The sequence below is a fragment of the Lagenorhynchus albirostris genome, chromosome 7 (genome assembly GCF_949774975.1).
Source record: "Lagenorhynchus albirostris chromosome 7, mLagAlb1.1, whole genome shotgun sequence".
Taxonomy (NCBI): domain Eukaryota; kingdom Metazoa; phylum Chordata; class Mammalia; order Artiodactyla; family Delphinidae; genus Lagenorhynchus; species Lagenorhynchus albirostris.
Window position 1 is genome coordinate 101,214,266 of NC_083101.1, and position 22,963 is coordinate 101,237,228.

At 36.4% G+C, this 22,963-nt stretch overlaps 1 protein-coding gene across 1 annotated transcript; it reads left to right on the forward strand.

The window, feature by feature from the left end:
• The first annotated feature begins 1,711 nt into the window (after positions 1 to 1,711).
• On the forward strand, positions 1,712 to 22,484 carry ADAMDEC1 (ADAM like decysin 1). The gene is made up of 14 exons (XM_060153590.1): positions 1,712 to 1,826; positions 2,059 to 2,177; positions 2,736 to 2,812; positions 10,865 to 10,943; positions 12,358 to 12,434; positions 13,613 to 13,799; positions 13,977 to 14,036; positions 14,725 to 14,796; positions 15,260 to 15,429; positions 15,792 to 15,873; positions 16,588 to 16,718; positions 17,682 to 17,859; positions 21,135 to 21,218; positions 22,453 to 22,484. The coding sequence occupies exons 1-13, from the start codon at positions 1,739 to 1,741 to the stop codon at positions 21,213 to 21,215; spliced, it is 1,401 nt and encodes a 466-aa protein (XP_060009573.1). The 5' UTR covers positions 1,712 to 1,738; the 3' UTR covers positions 21,216 to 21,218; positions 22,453 to 22,484.
• The last annotated feature ends 479 nt before the right edge of the window (positions 22,485 to 22,963 follow it).

The window sequence follows — 22,963 nt, forward strand, 5'->3', positions numbered from 1 at the left end:
TTTTATAAAGCATTTAAAAAAAATACTAATACTAAAAGGATCTATAAGCAAAGAAGGTGGTATGATTGTGAGTAATTTCAAATAGTATTATCTGTATAAAACACAAACTAATGATAATGACTAACTTAGGGGTGAAAATCATGGTAGAGCTAAAATACCTGACAACAACATGTAAGATGGCAAGGGGTGAGATGTTGATAAGAGTTACACCATTCCAAAGTCTTGTACTACTTGACGGTAGAGATGTTAAGATTATATTTTGTGAAATTTTAATGGTAACTACTATAGGATATATGTAGACTGTTGATCTTCTGCACCAGCAAAAAAAAAAAAAAAAAAATATATATATATATATATATATATATATATATAAAGTTACAGAGAAAGCTTAAATGACACAACAGAACGTAGAAGAACAAAAAGAAGCATGAACATGAAGAGGTAACTATAAAACTTACAGTCCAATGCTAGCAAACTCCCAAATGTATCAGTGAAAACTGAACTCAGTAGTTAAAGAGCATAGATTTTTAGATCGGGAAAACTCTGCAAATGGGGGTGTAATTTGGAGCTAATTATCTGAGAATTACCAGATCAACGTATACCAAGAAGCTCAAATTGTTCTACCTTTTTAACTAAATAATACCATTTCTAGTAAGTTATCCAAAAGAATCAGAAAATCAATCATAGAAATATACACAAATAACAACATATAAAACATTACACGCAAGGCAATATTCTAAAGTCATTAAAATAACATATTAATATACAATAGGATGACAATGTTTATGCTATAATGCTATGCAAAAAATAACAGGTTCCCCAAACCTTTTCTACAGTAAGAACTATAGTTTATAAAGTTTAATTTTCTTTTTTCTTTCCTTTCTTTTACTAGTGCATGGAAGAGAGATGAAAATAAGTTGTCAAAATGTTAACAGTAGTCACTTCTTGATGTTGGGCTGTTGGGTGACCAACTTCTTTCCCTCAGGATACTGATTTGATGCTTATGACCATGAAAATGTATTATTTTTGTAATCAGAAAAAGTTATTTTCCTTCAGTAGAACTCATAGTGCGTTTCAAAAATACTTTATATGCAGTATAATTTGAGGCTAGCACTGTCGTCAAGAGAATTTACATTTGCACATTTCCTTATAGTTTTACGTGTGTGCGTGCATGTGTGTGTGTTACCTTCTATGAACTTTATAAGAAACTTAGAGTAGGTATCATTATCATCATCCCCTTTTCACAGATAAGGAAAGTGAGGGTCAGAGAAATTATAATATCCTAGCTTATAAAACTTTGCCTGGTGCTTGTTTTACAGATTGTTTTCTCTGTGCCAATTTTTCAAAATATGTACAGACTACTGAAATATTTTCTAAAAGTATGGATCAATTTCTATAACACTACCGAATGGCATGAGCAATGGCTGAATTTAATGAATATGTAAACATATGCACACACATCTGTCTCAGTTGGTACTTTCTCACTACTATAGGAGCATCAGGGCCAAGCAGCTGTCCAGATGTGACTCCTTAAGCTGTAACCACAGACATAAACACCTCTCATAAATGAGGAACATTCTCACGATCTTGACACTGCAATTTCTTAGCAACTTCCCAGTGTCATTAGGAAACATTCCTCAATCTCCCAAAGAAGGTTTTAGGTTTTTATTATTTTTTTTCAATTTGTAAAGAGAAGTAGGGGAAGATAAAACTGGACAGCTGGGGAGACCAAATCTTCATGTTGTGTGGGATGTCTCAGCTACCTACAGTAGCCAGCATGTCTTTGGTCCTGCTTTCCACCCTCTGGCTCATCGTTCAAGCTCAAGGTAAGTACTAATATATTGACAGTTCCAAAGAATTGTTTCATCATTGTCACATCTTTCCAGAATAGGGAGAGAAAACTAAAGAAAAATTCTTTGTTATCAAAGCTGAACTGGAGGAGAAACTTGTTCTTCTCAATGTTTCCCTTCTCAATGGAAATTGTCTTCCACTCACTTTCAAAAAACCAACCGACAAAAACCTTTAAATATTTTGTCAGTATTACCTCTCTTTTTCTAGCAATAGTCATAAAGCAGACTCCTGAACTAGAGCCCTATGAAGTAGTTCATCCTAAAAAACTACACATTTTACACAAAAGAGAGATACAGAACAACCAGACAGAGAAGCATGGCAAAGAGGTAAGCAATGGGATGACCGTGGGATTTTGCTGTCATCTAACGAGATAGTAAAGGACCTTTTTACTAGTAGAAGTGATGTCACAGTCAACATCTAGTAGTTCAGTCTTGAAGCCCATTTACACGAACGCTCCCCTTTGCCCAGGAGAGGGCATAGGATTTTTCTAAATGCTTTTACCGTTAAGCAGCAGGAAGGGAGTTAACTCCCACACTGGATCAGAAAAAATAAAACAGTTTGGGTGTTTCTCCAACTCTGTGGGGGGAACAAAAAAAAAAAAAGAGGACAGAACGGCAGTATTTCTAGGAGAAGACATTCCTTGCCAAGCCCACCAAACCCATGTCTTCTCCCTACCCTCACCTCCTGACCCCCTGAATTGCCTTTTGTCTATAATAGAGGAATCATATTATCTCATTAATTAACATTTTAAAAATGTATTATAGATATTAACTTTCTGACTATTACATTTGTAATTATTATTCTATACAGCTACCTATATCATTATAATTATTTTAGATAGACTCATAAATATAAATTATCATTATATTATTACATATTTTTAGGAAAGATATGAACATGAACTTCAGTATCAGATGATATTAAATGGAGAAGACGTCATTCTTTGCCTACAAAAAGCCGAGTAAGTTGTATTTCCTGACAGTCTAATCACTGGATTATACCTAAGAGAATGTGGAAAAATAAATCTTCTTTAGACTCTATATACTGTAATTTGACATAGAAGACATGAAGCATATTGAATATTAGATGTTAATAGTTGGTGTTAATATTATCTAAGAAGTTTGATGTTTCCCTAGGAAATTATATGCAAAGAGTAAAACAAAGAGCTGCACGAATGACTTGATTCCCTGCTGCTTTTGGAATTTACTGAAAATATTTTTTACCCAGATAAACTGAAACCTTTGATGTGACTTTCCATTACTTTTTGTTGCTGTTGTTCTGTAAAGCACTTTAATTTTTTTAACATCTTTACTGGACTATAATTGCCTTACAATGGTGTCATAGTTTCAGCTGTATAACAAAGTGAATCAGCTATATGTATACATATATCCCCATATACCCTCCCTCTTGTGCCTGCCTCCCAACCTCCCTATCCCATTCATTTGGTGGTCAAAAGCACCGAGCTGATCTCCCTGTGCTATGCGGCTGCTTCCCACTAGCTATCTATTTTACATTTGGTAGAGTATATATGTCCATACCACTCTCTCACTTCGTCCCAGCTTACCCTTCCCCCTCCCCATGTCCTCAAGTCCATTCTCTACGTCTGCATCTTTATTCTTGTCCTGCCCCAGGATCTTCAGAACCATTATTTATTTATTTATTTATTTTTAGATTCCATATATATGTGTTAGCATATGGTATTTGTTCTTCTCTTTCTGACTTACTTCACTCTGTACGACAGACTCTATGTCCATCCACCTCACTACAAATAACTCAATTTCATTTCTTTTCATGGCTGAGTAATATTCCATTGTATATATGTGCCACATCTTCTTTATCCATTCATCTGTTGATGGACACTTAGGTTGCTTCCGTGTCCTGGTTATTACAAATACTGCTGCAATGAGTATTGTGGTACATAACACTTTTGAATTATGATTTTCTAGGGTGTATGCCCAGTAGTGGGATTGTGGGGTTGTATAGTAGTACTACTTTTAGTTTTTTAAGGAAACTCCATACTGCTCTCCATAGTGGCTGTACCAATTTCCATTCCCACCAACAGTGCAAGAGGGTTCCCTTTTCTCCACACCCTCTCCAGCATTTATTGTTTGTAGATTTTTTGATGATGGCCACTCTGACCAGTGTGAGGTGATATCTCATTGTAGTTTTGATTTGCATTTCTCTAATCATTAGTGATGTTGAGCATCCTTTCATATGTTGTTGGAAATCTGTATATCTTCATTGGACAAATATCTATTTAGGTCTTCTGCCCATTTTTGGATTGCGTTGTCTGTTTTTTTGATATTGAGTTGCATGAGCTGCTTGTATATTTTGGAGATTAACTCTTTGTCATTTGCTTCGTTTCTAAATATTTTCTCCCATTCTGAGCGTTGTCTTTTCATCTTGTTTATGGTTTCCCTTGCTGTGCAAAAGCTTTTAAGTTTCATTAGGTCCCATTTGTTTATTTTTGGTTTTATTTCCGTTTCTCTAGGAGGTGGGTCAAAAGGATCTTGCTCTGATTTATGTCATAGAGTGTTCTGCCTATGTTTTCCTCCAAGAGTTTGATGGTGTCTGGCCTTACATTTAGGTCTTTAATCCAATTTGAGTTTATTTTTGTGTGTGGTGTTAGGGAGTGTTCTAATTTCATTCTTTTACATGTAGCTGTCCAGTTTTCCCAGCATCACTTATTGAAGGGGCTGTCTTTTCTCCGTTGTATATTCTTGCCTCCTTTACCAAAGAGAAGGTGACCATATGTGCATGAGTTTACCTCTGGGTTTTCTATCCTGTTACATTGATCTATATTTCTTTTTTGTGCCAGTCCCATACTGTCTTGATTATTGTAGCTTTGTAGTATAGTCTGAAGTTAGGGAGCCTGATTCCTCCAGCTCCATTTTTCTTTCTTAAGATTGCTTTGGCTACTCAGGGCCTTTTGTGTTTCAACACTAATTGTGAAATTTTTTGGTCTAGTTCTGTGAAAAATGCCATTGGTAATTTGATAGGGATTGCATTGAATCTGTAGATTGCTTTGGGTAGTAGAGTCATTTTCACAATGTTGATTCTTCCAATCCAAGAACATGGTATATCTCTCCATCTGTTTGTAACATCTTTAATATGTTTTATCAGTGTCTTATAGTTTTCTGCATACAGGTCTCCTTAGATAGTTTTATTCCTAGGTATTTTATTCTTTTTGTTGCAATGGTAAATGGGCATGTTTCCTTAATTTCTCTTTCAGATTTTTCATAACTAGTGTATAGGAAAGCAAGAGATTTCTGTGCATTAATTTTGGATCCTGCAACTTTACCAAATTCATTGATTAGCTCTAGCAGTTTTCTGGTGGCATCTTTACGATTCTCATTGTATAGTATCATGTCATCTGCAAACAGTGACAGTATTACTTCTTTTCCGATTTGGATTCCTTTTATTTCTTTTTCTTCTCTGATTGCTGTGGCTAAAACTTCCAAAACTATGTTGAATAATAGCGGTGGGAGTGGGCAACCTTGTCTTGTTCCTGATCTTAGTGGAAATGGCTTCAGTTTTTCACCATTGAGAATGACATTGGCTGTGGGTTTGTCATATATGGCCTTTACTTGGTTGAGGTAAGTTCCCTCTATGCCTACTTTCTGGAGGGTTCTTACCATAAACAGGTGTTGAATTTTGTCAAAAGCTGTTTCTACATCTATTAAGAAAATCATATGGTTTTTATTCTTCAATTTTTTAATATGCTGTATCACATTGATTGATTTGCATATATTGAATCCTTGCATTCCTGGGATAAACTGCACTTGATCATGGTGTATGATCCTTTTAATGTGCTGTTGGATTCTGTTTGCTAGTATTTTGTTGAGGATTTTTGCATCTATGTTCATCAGTGATATTGGCCTCTAGTTTTCTTTTTTTGTGATATCTTTGTCTGGTTTGGGTATCAGGGTGATGGTGGCTTCGTAGAATGAGTTTGGGATTGTTAGTTCCTCTGCAGTTTTTTGGAAGAGTTTGAGAAGGATGGGAGTTAGCTCTTCTCTAAATGTTTGATAGAATTCACCTGTGAAGCCATCTGGTCCTGGGCTTTTGTTTGTTGGAAGATTTTTCATCACAGTTTCAATTTCTATGCTTGTGATTGGTCTGTTTATATTTTCTATTTCTTCCTGGTTCAGTCTCAGAAGGTTGTGCTTTTCTAAGAATTTGTCCATTTCTTCCAGGTTGCCCATTTTACTGGCATACAGTTGCTTAAAGTAATCCTTCATGATTCATTGTATTTCTGCAGGATCAGTTGTTACTTCTCCTTTTTCATTTCTAATTCTGTTGATTTGAGTCTTCTCCCTTTTTTTCTTGATGAGTCTGGCTAGTGTTTTATCAATTTTGTTTATCTTCTCAAAGAACCAGCTTCTAATTTTATTGAAGTTTGCTGTTGTTTCCTTCTTTCTTTTTCATTTATTTCTCATCTGATCTTTATGATTTCTTTCCTTCTGCGAACTTTGGGGGGATTTTGTTCTTCTTTCTCTAATTGCTTTAGGTGTAACGTTAGGTTGTTTGAGATTTTTCTTATTTCTTGCAGTAGGATTGTATTGCTATAAATTTCCCTCTTAGAACTGCTTTTGCTGCAGTTGGGTGCAGCAAACTGCAGTTGGGTGGTCGTGTCTTCATTGTCATTTGTTTCTAGGTGTTCTTTGATTTCCTTTTGATTTCTTCAGTGATCTGTTGGATATTTAGTAGTGCATTGCTTAGCCTCCATGTGTTTGTACTTTTTACAGTTTTTTTCCTGTAATTGGTATCTGGTCTCATAGCATGTGGTTGGAAAACATACTTGATACGATTTCAATTTTCTTAAATTTATCAAGGCTTGATTTGTGGCCCAAGATACGATCTATCCTGGAGAATGTGCCATGAGAACTTGAGAAAAATGTGTATTCTGTTGTTTTTGGATGGAATGTTCTATAAATATCAGTTAAGTCCATCTTGCTTAATGTATCATTTAAAGCTTGGTTTCCTTATTTATTTTCATTTTGGATGATCTGTCCATTGGTGAAAGTGGGGTGTTAAAGTCCCCTACTATGATTGTGTTACTGTCGATTTCCTCTTTTCTGGCTGTTAGCATTTGTCTTATGTTGAGGTGCTCCTATGTTGGGTGCAAAAATATGTACAATTGTTATGTCTTCTTTCTTGGATTGATCCCTTGATTGTTATGTAGTGTCCTTCTTTGTCTCTTCTAATAGTCTTTATTTTAAAGTCTATTTTGTCTGATATGAGAATTGCTACTCCAGCTTTCTTTTGATTTCCATTTACATGGAATATCTTTTTCCATCCCTTCACTTTCAGTCAGTATGTGTCCCTAGGTCTGAAGTGGGTCTCCTGCAGACAGCATATATACAAATCTTGTTTTTGTATCGATTCAGCCAGTCGATGTCTTTTGGTTGGAGCATTTAATCAATTTATATTTAAGGTAATTATAGATATGTATATTCCATTTACTATTTTCTTAATTGTTTTGGGTTTGTTTTTGTAGGTCTTTTCATTCTCTTGTGTTTCCTGCCTAGAGAATTCCTTTAGCATTTGTTGTAAAGCTGGTTTGGTAGTGCTGAATTCTCTTAGCTTTTGCTTGCCTGTAAAGATTTTAATTTCTCCATCGAATCTGAATGAGATCCTTTCTGTGGAGAGTAATCTTGGTTATAGGTTTTTCCCTTTCATCACTTCAAATATCTCCTGCCATTCCCTTCTGGCTTGCAGAGTTTCTGTTGAAAGATCAGCTGTTAACCTTATGGGTATTCTCGCTTATGGTATTTGTTGCTTCTCCCTTGCTGCTTTTAACATTTTTTCTTTGTATTTAATTTTTTTTTTTTTTTTTTTTTGCGGTACACGGGCCTCTCACTGTTGTGGCCTCTCCCGTTGCAGAGCACAGGCTCCAGACACATAGGCTCAGTGGCCATGGCTCATGGGCCCAGCCGCTCCACGGCATGTGGGATCTTCCTGGACCAGGGCACGAACCCGTGTCCCCTGCATCGGCAGGTGAACCCTCAACCACTGCGCCACCAGTGAAGCCCTGTATTTAATTTTTGATAGTTTGATTAATATGTGTCTTGGCATGTTTCTCCTTGCATTTATCCTGTATGAGTCTCTGCACTTCCTGGACTTGATTAACTATTTCCTTTCCCATATTAGGGAAATTTTCAACTATAATCTCTTCAAATATTTTCTCAGTCTCTTTCTTTTTCTCTTTTTCTTCTGGGACCCCTATAATTTGAATGTTGTGTTTAATGCTGTCCCAGAGGTCTCTGAGACTGTCCTCAATTCTTTTCATTCTTTTTTTTTTATTCTGCTCTGTAGCAGTTATTTCCACTATTTTACTTCCAGCTCACTTATTCGTTCTTCTGCTTTAGTTATTCTGCTATTGATTCCCTTTAGAGAATTTTTAATTCCATTTATTCTGTTGTTCATCATTGTTTGTTTGCTCTTTAGTTCTTTTAGGCCCTTGTTAAATGTTTCTTGTATTTCTCCATTCTATTTCCAATATTTTGGATCATCTTTACTATCATTACTCTGAATTCTTTTTCAGGTAGACTGCCTATTTCCTCTTTATTTGTTAGGTCTGGTGGGTTTTTACCTTGCTCCTTCATCTGCTGTGTATTTCTCTGTCTTCTCATTTTGCTTAACTTACTGTGTTTGGGGTCTCCTTTCAGTCTTCAGGTTCATAGTTCCCATTGTTTTTGGTGTCTGCCCCCAGTGGGTAAGGTTGTTTCAGTGGTTTGTGTAGGCTCTTGGTGGAGGAGACTGGTGCCTGTGCTCTCTGGTCTATAAGGCTGGATCTTTTCTTTCTGGTGGGCAGGACCGCATCCAGTGTTGTGTTTGGGGGTGTCTGTGAATTTATTATTATTTTAGGCAGCCTCTCTGCTAATGGGTGGTGTTGTGTTCCTGTCTTGCCAGTTGTTTGGCGTGGGGTGTCCAGTGCTGGACCTTGTTGGTCATTGAGTGGAGCCGGGTCTTAGTGTTGAGATGGAGATCTCTGGGGGAGCTCTCACCAATTGATATTATGAGGAGCCAGGAGGTCTCTGGTGAACTTGTGTCTCCCCCCTCAGGTCTGAGACCCGGCTGGAGCACCAAGACCCTCTCAGCCACATGGCTCAGAAGAAAAGGGAGAAAAGAAAGAAAGAAAGAAAAGAATAAGTAAAATAAAGTTATTAAAAAAAATAAAAAGATAGTATTAAATTTAAAAATTTTCTAATTAAGAAAGAAAAAGACGAGAGCAACCAAACCAATAAACAAATCCACCAATGATAAGAAGCACTAAAAACTATACTAAGATAAACATAAAAATCAGAAACTAGTCAGTCGCATACAGCAAACCCCAATCTACAGTTGCTCTTAAAGACCACCACATCAATTTTGGAATGATTAGTTGTGTATTCAGGTATTCCACAGATGCAGGGTACATCAAGTTGATTGCGGAGATTTAATACGCTGCCCCTGAGGCTGCACAGAGAAATTTCCCTTTCTCTTCTTTGTTCACACAGCTCCTGGGGTTCAGCTTTGGATTTGTTCCTGCCTCTGCATGTAGGTCGCCCTCTGGCAACAGTTCTTCGTCCAGACAGGAGGGGGTTAAAGAGCAGCTGATTTGGGGGCTCTGGATCACTTAGGTCAGGGGGAGGGAGAGGTATGGAATGCAGGGCAAGCTTGCAGTGGTAGAGTCCAGTGTGACCTTGTACCAGCCTGAGGTGAGTCATATGTTCTCTCAGGGAAATTGTCTCTGGATCACGGGACCCTGGCAGTGGCGGGTTGCACAGGCTCCAAGGAGGGGAGGTGTGGATAGTGACCTATGCTTGCACACAGGCTTCTTGGTGGCAGCAGCAGCAGCCTTAGCATCTCATGCCCATCTCTGGGGTCTGCGCTGATAGCTGTGGCTTGCGCCCATCTCTGAAGGTCATTTAGGTGGTGTTCTGAATTTCCTCTCCTCGTGCACCCTAAAACAGTGGTCTCTTGACTCTTAGGCAGCTCCAGACTTTTTCCCGGACAGCTGTGGCACACTAGCCCCCTTCAGGCTGTGTTCACGCAGCCAACCCCAGTCCTCTCCCTTGGGTCTGAACTCTGAAGCTGGAGCCTCAGCTCCCAGCCCTCACCCACCCCAGCGGGTGAGCAGAGAAGCCTCTCAGGCTGGTGAGTGCTGGTCGGTGCCGATCCTCTGTGGGGGAATCTCTCCACTTTGCCCTCTGCACCCTTGTTCCTGCACTCTCCTCTGTGGCTCTGAAGCTTCCCCCCTCTGCCACCCACAGTCTCTGCCTGCAAAGGGACTTCCTAGTATGTGGAAATTTTTCCTCCTTCACAGCTCCCTCCCAGAAGTGCAGGTCCTGTCCCTATTCTTTTGTGTCAGTTTTTTCTTTTGCCCTACCCAGGTACGTGGGGAGTTTCTTGCCTTTTGGGGAGTCTGTGGTCTTCTGCCAGCATTCAGTAGGTGTTCTGTAGGAGTTGTTCCACATGTAGATGTATTTTTGATGTATTTTGGGGGAGGAAGGTGATCTCCCCGTCTTGCTCCTCTGCCATCTTGAAGGTCCTCTCCTCCATTACTTTTATAATAACATATATCTAATGCTCATTCAGGGCACACAAGTTTGAGATAGATCCCAGGGTATGGGGCTCCACCAAGTTCTATAATAGTCAGTAAACTTCTCCCTGAAAGCAATGGTCCTTCATGTGTATTTACGACCCAACACCCTACAGAGATCCTTTGGAGGCTATATCCTTGGTTCAAAGAATCCCAAAATAATCCATTTGAAGGTAGAAAAATTCCTATGTGATTTTTCTATCAGAAAAGTATTTCAGGGTATTTCTTTCCTCAGATCTAAGAGGTATAACTAATGCTTTGGTTTGCTTCAGGAGCAGACTTCTGATGTTGGAAAAGGACCAGTGGTCAGAATGCCAGCTCTTTCTCACTGTAGACATTATCATTCCTTTAGTACTGATGATCTTACAGGAATATTAGCCTTTACTACCACCATGAGAGTATCATGCAGCTTTCTGCTCTCTACAGGCATCTCCTGGGGCCAGACTACCTTGAAACATATTACTCACCCAGAGGAGAGAAAATCACAACAAGCCCTCAGAACATGGTAGGTTCCGAATGCTTTCTGGGACTCTTACTTGGATCTGCTGCTTACATCATAAGATTCATAGGTTCAAGGGCAACTTAAAAAAAATTAAAGGACTTGAAAACAGGATGCTCATCTAAGACCAATGAGATAACAGATGAAAAAAAATGTATCTTTTTTAAAAGATAGGAGTAGTAGGAGGCTTCCAAGTGTTGCATTTTTAGAAGCAACCAAAAGTCTGCTTTCCCTTAAACCATCTTATCAATAGGTTAGAAATATTGTCCCCTAGGTACTTGAAAGGTCATGTCGCTGTTTACTGTTTCCTAATGATATATGCATTTATCCTGAGATCAGAAAAGGTATATTATTTAATTAATATAATTTTTTATCTGGTTAAACTACCATCATATGAATAATGCCAAGGTATAGATATCAGACATAGAGAATCAAAGCCAAGGGAAAAACAGGAAGAGAATATAAAAAGACTCATTCATGGAGTATTACCAAGCTAAGCGAGTTTCTCAGAGCCACCCTCCATGGTGCCCCAAATATCTATGTTTCTATAAAAAAACAGACAAGACTTATGCCACAGAATGACTCTCCATTCCCTTCTCAAGTCAAGACTCTCATTTCATGGATGTCTGGATTGTTGCTAACATTGACCTCTGGGGAAAATATCTGATAAATTTATTCATGCTCAAGTGTGAATGGCCAGTGATATCTTAATGTGGTACCTTTTCCAAGTCGTCTATAAGAAAATGTTTATGATGACAAGGTTTCTTACAAAGGAAAGAAAGACACAGATGGATTTTCAGACCCTGAGGCAAGTCAGTTTATTCTGAACAAGAGTTTATTCATTAGCTTTCTTGGATCATTCTACATAAGTGACCCATTACTTTGCTTCTACGAAGCGCCAACCATGTGTGAATCTCTAGTTGTAGATAAATTCTCTGGGCTTTGGATGCTGGTAAAGGGATGCCACTAACACACTAGTTAAAATAATGAGTTGCACCAGTTAGTCTGAGGGGCTCAGGAGTGGTGATGTGGCCCCCTGAGGACTCTAGAATCTGGAAAAATGAATACCTCATTTTATTGATATGTGATGCACAGTGGAGCTTACATAAGGGAACTATATTCTCAAAAGTTGACACTCAAACCTGAGAGCTCTTGGGGAGTGCTATAGATCCCATGGGGGAACTGGCTACTTCTCAAATGCAGCATCCACTCTTGCCATGAGTCCATTTAGATTCAAATTCCCCATAGAGTAGTTCATGAAACCGCTGAGGTTCTCCATGTTTTTGTTTCTGGGAGCTGGTCTGGCCACAGCCACTACTTGAAGAACTTTCCTACATATTCAAGATAAGAGCTTTCAACACAACTGTGATATGTTTATTTTTGTAGTTAAAAAAAACAAACACATTTTTTCCAACCTTAGGAACACTGCTACTATAAAGGACACGTCCTAAATGAAAAGGATTCTGTTGCCAGCATTTGTACTTGTGATGGGCTGAGGTGAGTGCCACTTGCAAAAATATTAAACATCAAGCACCACTTTGTTACACAAGGTTGAGTCTTTCTGAACACCATATCTTCTTACTATCGTGGTAAAATTGTCTCCATTGATAAAATGTTGAATATATGTGGTTAAAGTGAAGAATAATGTATCATCCTTGCACTCATTATCTGCGGTTCTAGTAAAAGTTAAAGTTAGAAATTTTTAAACAAGTACTACATTCTGGAGCTTGATGATATCTGGATCCATTTTCATGTTTATCACCCGCTCTACCACTCACTCCCCAAAACCACCTGTTTCATTTTCTTAAAGATTCTACCCTGCAATTGTCATGGTTGAACATAATTTTTCGAAGTTTGTATGCATGGGTATGTGTGTGTGTCTGTCTGTGTGGTATTGCTGTTTACTAAAATAATTCTTGCCAATTAGGGAAAATTTTTAACGTGTGAGAAAGCACAAATACAAAACTATCCACCATAAAATTTTACCTCTGTGTATCGCTATTATTAATATTTTGTCATGGTTGCTGCCTTTTATGCATATAGACAAATATATCTTTTACATGATTGAAATATAAAATAAAATATACATGATTCTTCTGCCAACCTGGGACATACCACATGACATCATAAGCCTTTTCCCAGATCATAAAATACCTTCATAGATGTAATTTTTAACAGCTGTGTTGGCTTTCTAATATTCCATCATATGGATTTACTTTGTATTTCTGAACTAATTTTCCTTCTAAGAGGAGAAAATCTTTAAGTTAATACTAATTATAAACTGTTCCTCTGGCTGATCTGCTCATCATTCTCTCTCTCTTCTGGGGTTCTTGGTATCTAAACATGCCTTTACTGCATTTTCCATTATATGTCTGGGAACTGCCAAGAAATATTTGCTAAATGTGAAAATAAACTATGGTGTACATTCCAAATTCTTTGGGATAGCTTCACCTTAGTACTTCTTGTTCAGAATTCTCTAGGTAATTAAAATAGGCTCTATTTTAGTACTGACAAATACTGAGTACAACTTAAGTTAGCAAAAGTTAGCTGCAAGGCCTACAAATGAAAACTCTATGTGTGAGTTTGGGATTGAGGGAGAGGTATCCCTCCACACTCTGGTCAGTGGATGTAACTCTGGAAGACAATCTTGAAATATGAGCCTCTGTATCTCGCAGGGGATACTTCACACATCACAATCAGAGATACATGATAAAGCCTTTGAAAAGCACAGACCAAGAAGAACATGCTGTCCTCATATACAACCAGGAGGAGCTAGACCCAGCTAATCACACCTGTGGTGTAAGAAATGTTGGCAGGAAACAGGGCCTTATTCGAACCTCAAGGTCACTCAAAAGGCCAAAGGTGAGTGCAGCTTTCTGACCAACATTCATTTCAGCAATGATGTATGAAATACTGGTGCACCCAGCAATGACTCGTATGAGTAAAGCCCAACCCTTCTTTACTTATTTAAATCTCTTTGTAAGCTTTTTAATCTCTTAGGTTGAAGATATTAACAATGTTCTTTCACTCTTTGTAAAGGAAGACTTTCTTCAGGCTAAGAAATACATCGATCTCTTTTTGGTGCTGGATAATGCCTTTGTGAGTATGAAATATAAGTACTTCTTGGCCAGTTAAGTCAACTTTTAAGTTTTCTTATCAAGTGGACACAAGCAATAAACTATTCTGGCTGAAAATACAAAGCCTGTCCACCTGATTGTCTTGTCTGTTCTACCTGCTTTGTCAAAAATAGTTTTCATTCATCCCACCCTTTAAAATTTTCTGCCAAAATATTCAGATATTGGAAATATACTTAATGCCAGATAGCAACAGTAAAACAACCACAATAACTAGAAACATAAAAGAATGGGTTATTAATATCTTTTTAAAGTTCTCACTATAATACATATAGACATAAAACTATCTGTACTTTACAAATTATGTTCATATGCTCAAAAATACTAGAATCTGTGCTTCTCTCAAATACTGCTTTATAACCAAATTTTAATAATATTAAATTGGTTTAAAAACACTGAAATTAATTTGATTTATTTAACTTAGTTTGAATTGAAATTTTATATGAATGCCAAATTGTTCTCCTGCCAAAAACGTCTTACATTTGAATTAGAATTTGTTGAAATAGATTCTTATATAAGATAGACGTGGAATGAACAGACATTTATTTACATTGAAACGTGTAATTTTTCTTAGAATGTAAAATCCTGTACCCCATCAGCTTTCTCATTTTAATTTGTGGTTTTAATTACTCTTTGCATTTTCTGTTTTACAGTATAACATGTATAATAGGAATGTAACTTTGATAAGAAGCTTTCTGTTTGATGTGATAAACCTACTCAATGTGGTAAGATATTTGTTCTCTAAACATATATTTCCACACAGGAGCTTAGGGCTTCCCTATGTGTTCACCAAATAAGGAGCTGGGAGAGTCACAATGGCTTAAGGCCAGCAGTTTTGGGAAATTTAGCAGATATGATCAACATCAAGGTAAAATCACATATACTGTAGAAAAGGCAACTTCTAGGTTTTCTATTTTCAAAATTCGGATACATTTATGCATCACTTGTGGTCAGTAAAATATCTAAAATACTAAAGAAATCTCTCCTACTATATAGCACAGGAAACTATATTCAATATCCTGGGATAAACCATAATGGAAAAGCATATGAAAAAGAATATATATATATAACTGAGTCACTTTGCTGTACAACAGAAATTAACACATTGTAAATCAACTATACTTCAATCAAAACTTTTAAAAACAGAAATCTCAAACATTTTCATGAAGAAAAATGTTCTTTCCACAGATGTATAATACCATAGATGTTCAAGTGGTCTTGATAGGTATGGAAGTCTGGTCTGATGGTGATAAGATAAACGTGGTACCCAACACAGCTGTCACCTTTGAAAACTTTCTGAATTGGCATCGTTCTAACCTGGGGAAGATGAAGATCCATGACCACGCTCAGCTACTCACGTGAGCACACGCTGGACAGGGCCAGGCCTATTTTGGCAGAGAAGATAGTTATCCCAAATGTTTCTTGGCAGACATTCCTGTTCAATTCTACCTCCCTGATCAGTTGTCAGAGAGCCTAAAGTTCTACTAATAGCAGTTCACCTGTGAGATTATTGGAGACCCATGTCAGAACACTAAAATCGACTCTTGGATGTGGGATAGCCATCTGTGGTCATTATAATGCTATAGAACAGCAGAAGCTTTTCGGGGGCCTCATGAATATGAAAAGGATAGGGGAACTAGGGAAATCTCAAACAGAGTTGAAAAAAGCTGATGGTTCCAAAGATTCAAATTGTGACAATGTACCTGTAACTTTCACACAGTGGAGTTGGCTTCAAAAATCGAATTACAGCACTGGCAGCCTTGAATTCCTTGTGTTCCCCATCGTCTGTTGCCGTTATTGAGGTTTGTAAAAATATAGCTCCATGAGGTTCTATAACCTCCAGGAAGACAAGCACAATGTCTTATTCAGAGTTAGCACAATGTACACTTGCTGAGTCAGTAAATAAAAGTAGAAATGAACCTGCTGCTAGATCACTACACTGAAGATTCCTTGGATTATGAAACAGAATATCTCTTTACATTGACTATCCCAGAGGTTTCATTCTTTAGTTTGTGTTAGGGAATGAGAACAGGAAGACTGGGACATAAAGGGAATCCAGGTGCCCTCTGGGGCCCAAGGCAACTTCAAATTAATCATCCCTAGTATCTATGGCCAGGAAGGTCAGACAAAGTGCATGCTGGTGTCATACGGCCAAACACTACCAATGTCATAGGCATCACGGCAATAGTTTTTGGAGGTCTTTGAGTACATACTATGGTGTATTTTAGTACTTCTTATAAAGAATGGAATTACCATAATTTAACCATAGTTTATCAAGAATTCATCATTAATTCAGCAAATATTGATTGAGCACTGGCTCAATGGTTAGATTCCCAGGAGGCAATCATCTCAAATGTTTATGCAACAATTTTCAATAACCAATGACAGGGCAAGAAGCTCAATGATTCAATAATTTTCATCTCTCAAACTATTTTTTTGTAACACTGAACATTGGCAAAAATTAACAAATAACTGAATAAAATCAGAAGTAATAGATATTTCTATTCTTTTTCCAGGGTAAGAGAAAGAATAGTGTCTCTCTTGCAGGAGTGATGGCACATGAGTTGGGTCATGCCCTTGGTATGCCTGATGTTCCATATAACACCAAGTGTCTCTCTGGGAGTTGTGTGATGAATGAATATCTGAGGTAAGCCCTTGTCACCCTAGAGAAAAAATATTTCTTAAATCCCAAAGTTCAGATGCAGCCTATATAGTTGGATGGAAATTTTTTTTTTTTATGTAGGGCTGTTTCCTGCTAATTCACCCTCCAGCTTCTTTTTTCTTTTCTTTTTTTTTCTTTTTTTTTTTTGGCCACACCACACAGCATGTGGGATCTTAGCTCCCCAACCAGGGATCAAACCCGTGCCCCCTGCATTGGAAGTGCAGAGCCTTAACCACTGGACTGCCAGGGAAATCCCCACCCTCCAGCTTCTTGATGTATAGGATTTACCAGCTAGCAGAGTTCATTATTTAAGATCTCCAAATATGCCAAGATAGAGTTTATAAGTATAGTGATCATGTTATTTTAACTTAAAATAATTTTAGCTTAAAATAATACATTTTCTAAAAATATTTATCTAATTAAGATGATGACAACATCCTTATAAATCCCCATCACCAATCAATTCATTTTTATGTTATTAATAGTTGCCTTTTAATTCCAGGCACTTTGCAAGGACCTGGGATAGAAAAATGAAAAAACATACCTTGCTTTTGAAGTGTTCATAAATAGAAAGATAAATATGTCCATAGAACCTCTAATTCTGCAATTATTTCCTTTCACTATTCATTGTTATTATCGCCTACCTCTTAGCCCTTGGCGAGATGAGTGAATGATAACAAATGGCAAGGCTCATCACTGCTGCCCTTTAGGACAGAAGTGAATCCACACGGGAATTTAAATTCTTCCAACTCTACAACTGGGTGTCTAGGAAAAGAATTTTTCAACCAGCAGAGTATGCCTGCTCTATGAAGCTCCACATATAACATGGTCCATTTATACTAAATTTGGAATTTTCATTGAACTACGTAATATCGTTAGACAAGTCAGATTCTCATGTTCACTTATCACTGTGTGTCATGATATGTCTCATTTTTCTTCTGGTTACAGTTCAAAATTCCCAAAGGATTTCAGTACAGTCAGTCGCTCACATTTTAAAAAATATATTTTATCTCAAAAACCAAGCTGCTTGCTGAAAACACTGGTTCCTAAAAATATGATGATAAAACCAGTGTGTGGGAACCAACTTCTGGAAGTAGGAGAAGTCTGTGATTGTGGCTCTCCTGAGGTATGAAAATATCCACGGTTTAAAAATTTTACTAAAGAGTTATTGTTGCATAAGAATTATACTGTTTTCTTTTTCTTTTTTTTTCCTTTAAAATGTTTTTTTGGAAAGTCTTTTTAAAGACAAACTTGACATCTTAGTAAAACATAGGCTTGCACTTGTTTTCAGTACCGCTTTTAGTAATCTTTTGAAAAGCATTTCAAAGCCAGGATACACTTATGACATGATTGTATGAAGTTCAGTGTAAAGAAGTAAATCATTAACTATAACATGTCACTTATGATCTTTCCTAAATATATTAGTCAGAAATTCCTAAATCACATAAAGTCACAGCTGATCATTTGTTGAGCAATAACAATTAAAAGTCTAGAAGTAAGTTCTCTCCATAGAAAAAGTGCTGGCCTTCTCTCATCAAACCAGTGTGTAAACGAGGAGAAATTAAAACAGAAGGAGAAAAAAGAAAAATCACACAAACCTGTAGAAAATGGGTTAACATAGAACGTCTAAGATAATTACTATACTTCTGCTAATCTTCATAAAAATCTGACCCCTTCAAGGCATCAGTGTACTCTAAAGAATGTCTCTGATAGAATGTTTACTAGCAATCCCAGATTAGGTTTCTAAAAGAAAGCATTCTATTTTCTTAGCAATCTTCTTTTACTTTTAAGATTGAGAAAATGAGTTACTATTTGAAGAGAATTTTTGTGTCAATCTGCAAAATGCTTTTATAATCACAATCTCCTTATTACTCACAACAAATCTACAAAATAGGTTTGTTATTTTCCCAATTTAGAAAAGAAGTGAGACGCAGAAAATTTAAGTAACTAGATCCAAGGATACAAAGCTAGTAATTGGTGAAGTCTACTGCAACCCAAGACTTATCCATTACTTTAAGAGGCTCTATGACAAGGGGGAAGGCATGTAATCTCCCTATGCCTGAGTTTATTTATTCAGAAATTTTAAGCTATTGAATTATATTAAAAGTTTACATCGTGCAACAATCATTTGTAAAGAATATTGCAAATATTCTCTTAATTATAATGAGATATGAAATTTTACAAATGACGTGATACCCTACAATAAGTTAGATTTATGTTTATCTCATTCTTACTTCCTTACATTCCCATGTGGTTTCTTGGGTGGAAGATCATTGAAGTTGTTCACAATCCTTACTATTTCTAATTTCAGCAGGTAAATAACATGTATTCAGTACATACAGACACACCTACAAAAAAAAGAGGGAGAGAAGGGAGGAGGAGAGGAGAGAGAGAAACTACTATATATGATGTATAATATCTAATATTCTTTAAGTATATCATCCAACTGCTATACTTTTTCCATATCTTGTTGATTTTCTTCTTCTGCAGTTGAATAAAATCAGAGAGAGTTCAAGCTTACAAAAAATTGAATTTTTAAACAACTGTTTTCTTATCCAAAAAGTAGTGTATATATACTTTATATAGTATCCTTTAGTGAAAAATCCAGTTTTCCATGATCTTATATGCTATTTTATTATTTTTATGTACATATGCAGGTATTTTTCTATATTTAAAAAATAATCATTCTATCTATCTGTCCAGATATTATCACACAACTGAAATGCTATTTTAATGACTGTAACTATGTAACACACTTTAATATCTTTAATAGAAAATTTCTTCACTGGCTTTTTTTTTTTTTGCAGTGTTTACATAGCAATTATCTAGTGTTCATTCTTCTGTAAAACTCCCAGTATTTTTTTTTTTTTTTTTTTTTTTTTTTTTTTTTTGCGTTACACGGGCCTCTCACTGCTGTGGCCTCTCCCGTTGTGGAGCACAGGCTCCGGACGCGCAGGCTCAGTGGCCATGGCTCACAGACCCAGCCGCTCCGCGGCATGTGGGATCCTCCCGGACCGGGGCATGAACCCACGTCCCCTGCATCAGCAGGCGGACTCTCAACCACTGCGCCACCAGGGAAGCCCCCAGTATTTTTTTTTTTGTCAACTTGCCCACAAATACAATTGAGATTCTGGTTGAAACGTGTTAAATTCATAATTCACTCTGAAGGCCACTGGCATTTTCACAATATTAAGTATTGTCTTAAAAGACAAGTTGCCTTTGAAGTTTTTCAGGGAAGTTATATAAAATGTTCTTCATGCAGTTCTTGCACATTTTGAAAGTTTATTTTGAAGTATTTTCAATTTTTTCTTTTTGCTATTAATATGTGTAATGTTTTCTTTTTTATTTAGGTTCTAATTTATTAGTGTTCTTGATGTTATTTTATTGTTATCTTAAACAGCTATCTTAGTGACTCATTCAAAGTTTTTAGAGTTGATCCTCTCTTTTTTTCCTAGGTCAAGAATTATACCACATATGAATAATGAAAGTGTGATTTTATGTTCCAATTATTATACTTTCATGTATTTTTTCACTCATAGCATTTGTCAGAATTTACATTAAGATACAGCCTATGAGTAATTTTTTTAAATTACTTTTTATTGGAGTATAGTTGCTTTACATAGCTTATAAATAATTCTTGTCTTATAGTTTATATTATTGAATATATTTTTGCTATTCATCAGATAGATTTTATCATAATGATGCATAATTCTGTTCATAGTTTACTAATATACGCTTAAATAAGTAAATAATGGCTACCTAATTTGTACTAATTTTTGCCATGTATCACTATAATATTAGTTGTTTTCTCCCCTCAGCCTTTTAATATGATGGATTATATTACTTAATTCTGTAGAGCTGAGTCACTCTTGCATTTTTGGTGACAAAAAAAACCCTGCATAGTTTGTAACAGAGAGTTGTTATATTAATAAGCTAGTGTTTTACTAATATTTTATTCAAGTTTTTGCATTTATATTCATAAATGAGAAGAGTACATATGTGTATATTCATTACCAAATCTCATTATCGAAATTATGCAGGCTTGGTAAAATGAATTGAGGATTAAGAAAATTTTTTTCTCTATCTTCAAGCTGTTTGAATAGTATAGAAATATTGTCCTTTGAGCTTTTAAATTAACTTACATGTAATACCACGTGGGCAAATTTATTTGGGATAATTCTTGGATAATTCTATTTTTGTCCTTTTAGGAGGTAGTTTTCACTACTCAGCATTTTTTCTATTATTAAATTTCCTTGGTCATTTCCATTGGAATTTGTATAGCAGAGTAATTTAGTTTAGAAAGTGAAATTTCACTGTCATCTTGTACCAGAATTCTGTGCACCTAGTCTACAGGAAAAAAAATACTTGAACCCACTTTCGCATTGTGTGTGTGCTTTAAAGGAATGTGCCAATCCTTGCTGTGACGCCATGACCTGTATGTTAAAACCTAAAGCTGACTGTGGAAAAAACAGTAAACCATAACACGTAAGACTTTTTTTTCTTTCTTTGTTTCCAAATATTTTCATACTTCTATGTGATTTAAGAAAGATGTGACACTGAGTTCTACAATACACTAAAACACAATTTATTTTACGTTTTTTAAATGACTCAGTTTCAGAAATGAAAAATGACATCAATATGAACATAAATAACTCAGAGTTGTGTGTATACTAATATAGTAATGAGAAAAGTGGCTACTTTATCATCTACTAGATCAGGACTGCTGTAATCTGTGCTAAAATTTGTATAAGTTTCTATTAGATAGTTATAAGTTTAATATAAAGTAATATGACAGAAAATTTTATTTAAAAAGGTCTCAATTGAAGAGCAAATTTTGTTCTTAAGTGCTGATCATTGAAACTTGCAGCGTAGTCAGAAAATAACATTTAAGAACACACTACAAGATTTAGCAATTTTATTCCTTTCAAAATGCCTCAATAATTCATAATTCACTTATTATTTTTGTGTTTTACACACTCCTACATAAGTTATACTAGGAAACCTAATTGTTCTGAATATATTCCTTTCAGTGAAAAACAGTCTCCAAATCTAAAAATGGCAACAAGAACAAAAAGTTATAAATAGGGGAAAGGTTCAGGATAAATTATATTAAAGGAGTTATTCTTACAAATCCCCACCCTTTCCTGAATTTCCTGAATCTTTTCTGGGACAGAAACTGCAGAGAGATTATAAAGTGAATAATCGACTCAAAAACCATTGACTATAACTTCCTCAAGGAAAGGATCAGAGGGGTCATAAGATGAGGAACATCATTAATTCTCTCACCAAGCATCATTGCACTCAGCTGAACCCCTGGTGTGATCCACTCTGCAGGGAATGCTAGACATCAGGCCCATTTTCTTCCTCTGTCACAGAGACCAGAAGCATAGCATCACAGAAAACATCCATTCAACTCTTTAGGGGCTTGGAATGATAGGTGGGCATGCCCCATTACTGGGCAAGATTGGCAATTTAGTATCATGGAAAGAAAATTGGACTTGGACTCAGGAAACTTCAATTCTTTTCTTAGTTCTTCCCCAAACTAGGGACTTTAAGCTAAGTTATTTAATTAGTTTTCTCACCTGTAAAATGAAGCTAATGATATTGCCTTTCAGTAGGGTTGTTAGCATTTTTAAAATTCTATAAATATTTATTATTATTACATATTATTTTATAATTTATAATAACCATGGCTTCCAAACTTTTTTCTTTTGATCAGAGAATGAATCCAAAAATCCACTTCATTGAGATGCTACTTGCCAGGACAAGAATCAAGAAATCTAAACATGCCAGGAATCTTGCATATTCTCACTGTTGCCCTGAGATATATTTTGCTTTTCACTTGTCATTATGCTTCCTATATTTTTACCACTCCAGCAAACAGGTTAATAAATGTATTTAGAGAAGCTGCATATTTTCTAAGCCTGATCTTTAGTGTATTTTTAAGGACCCTGAAGCTGTTGTTTAGCTCTGTTCTTTGGAGAACAAAAGAAATTAGCCTTTGACTAAAACACCTCAAAATGTTCTGCTGAATTATGCAGGCTCAATTCAGAATTGTAAAATGTTAAGTGACATGTGTTTTAACCCCACTTTTTTTTTTTTTTTTTTTTTGCGGTACGCGGGCCTCTCACTGTTGTGGCCTCTCCCGTTGCGGAGCACAGGCTCTGGACGCGCAGGCTCAGCGGTCATGGCTCACGGGCCCAGCCACTCCGCGGCATGTGGGATCTTCC

What these genes read in the sequence shown, in the direction of transcription:
- ADAMDEC1 (XM_060153590.1), top strand. Translation starts at nt 1,739, where the DNA reads ATGTTGTGTGGGATGTCTCAGCTACCTACAGTAGCCAGCATGTCTTTG. An exon ending in CAACAAGCCCTCAGAACATG is followed by an intron (nt 10,944 to 12,357) that starts GTAGGTTCCGAA and finishes TTCCAACCTTAG; the next exon opens with GAACACTGCTACTATAAAGG. An exon ending in GTGATGAATGAATATCTGAG is followed by an intron (nt 16,719 to 17,681) that starts GTAAGCCCTTGT and finishes TTCTGGTTACAG; the next exon opens with TTCAAAATTCCCAAAGGATT.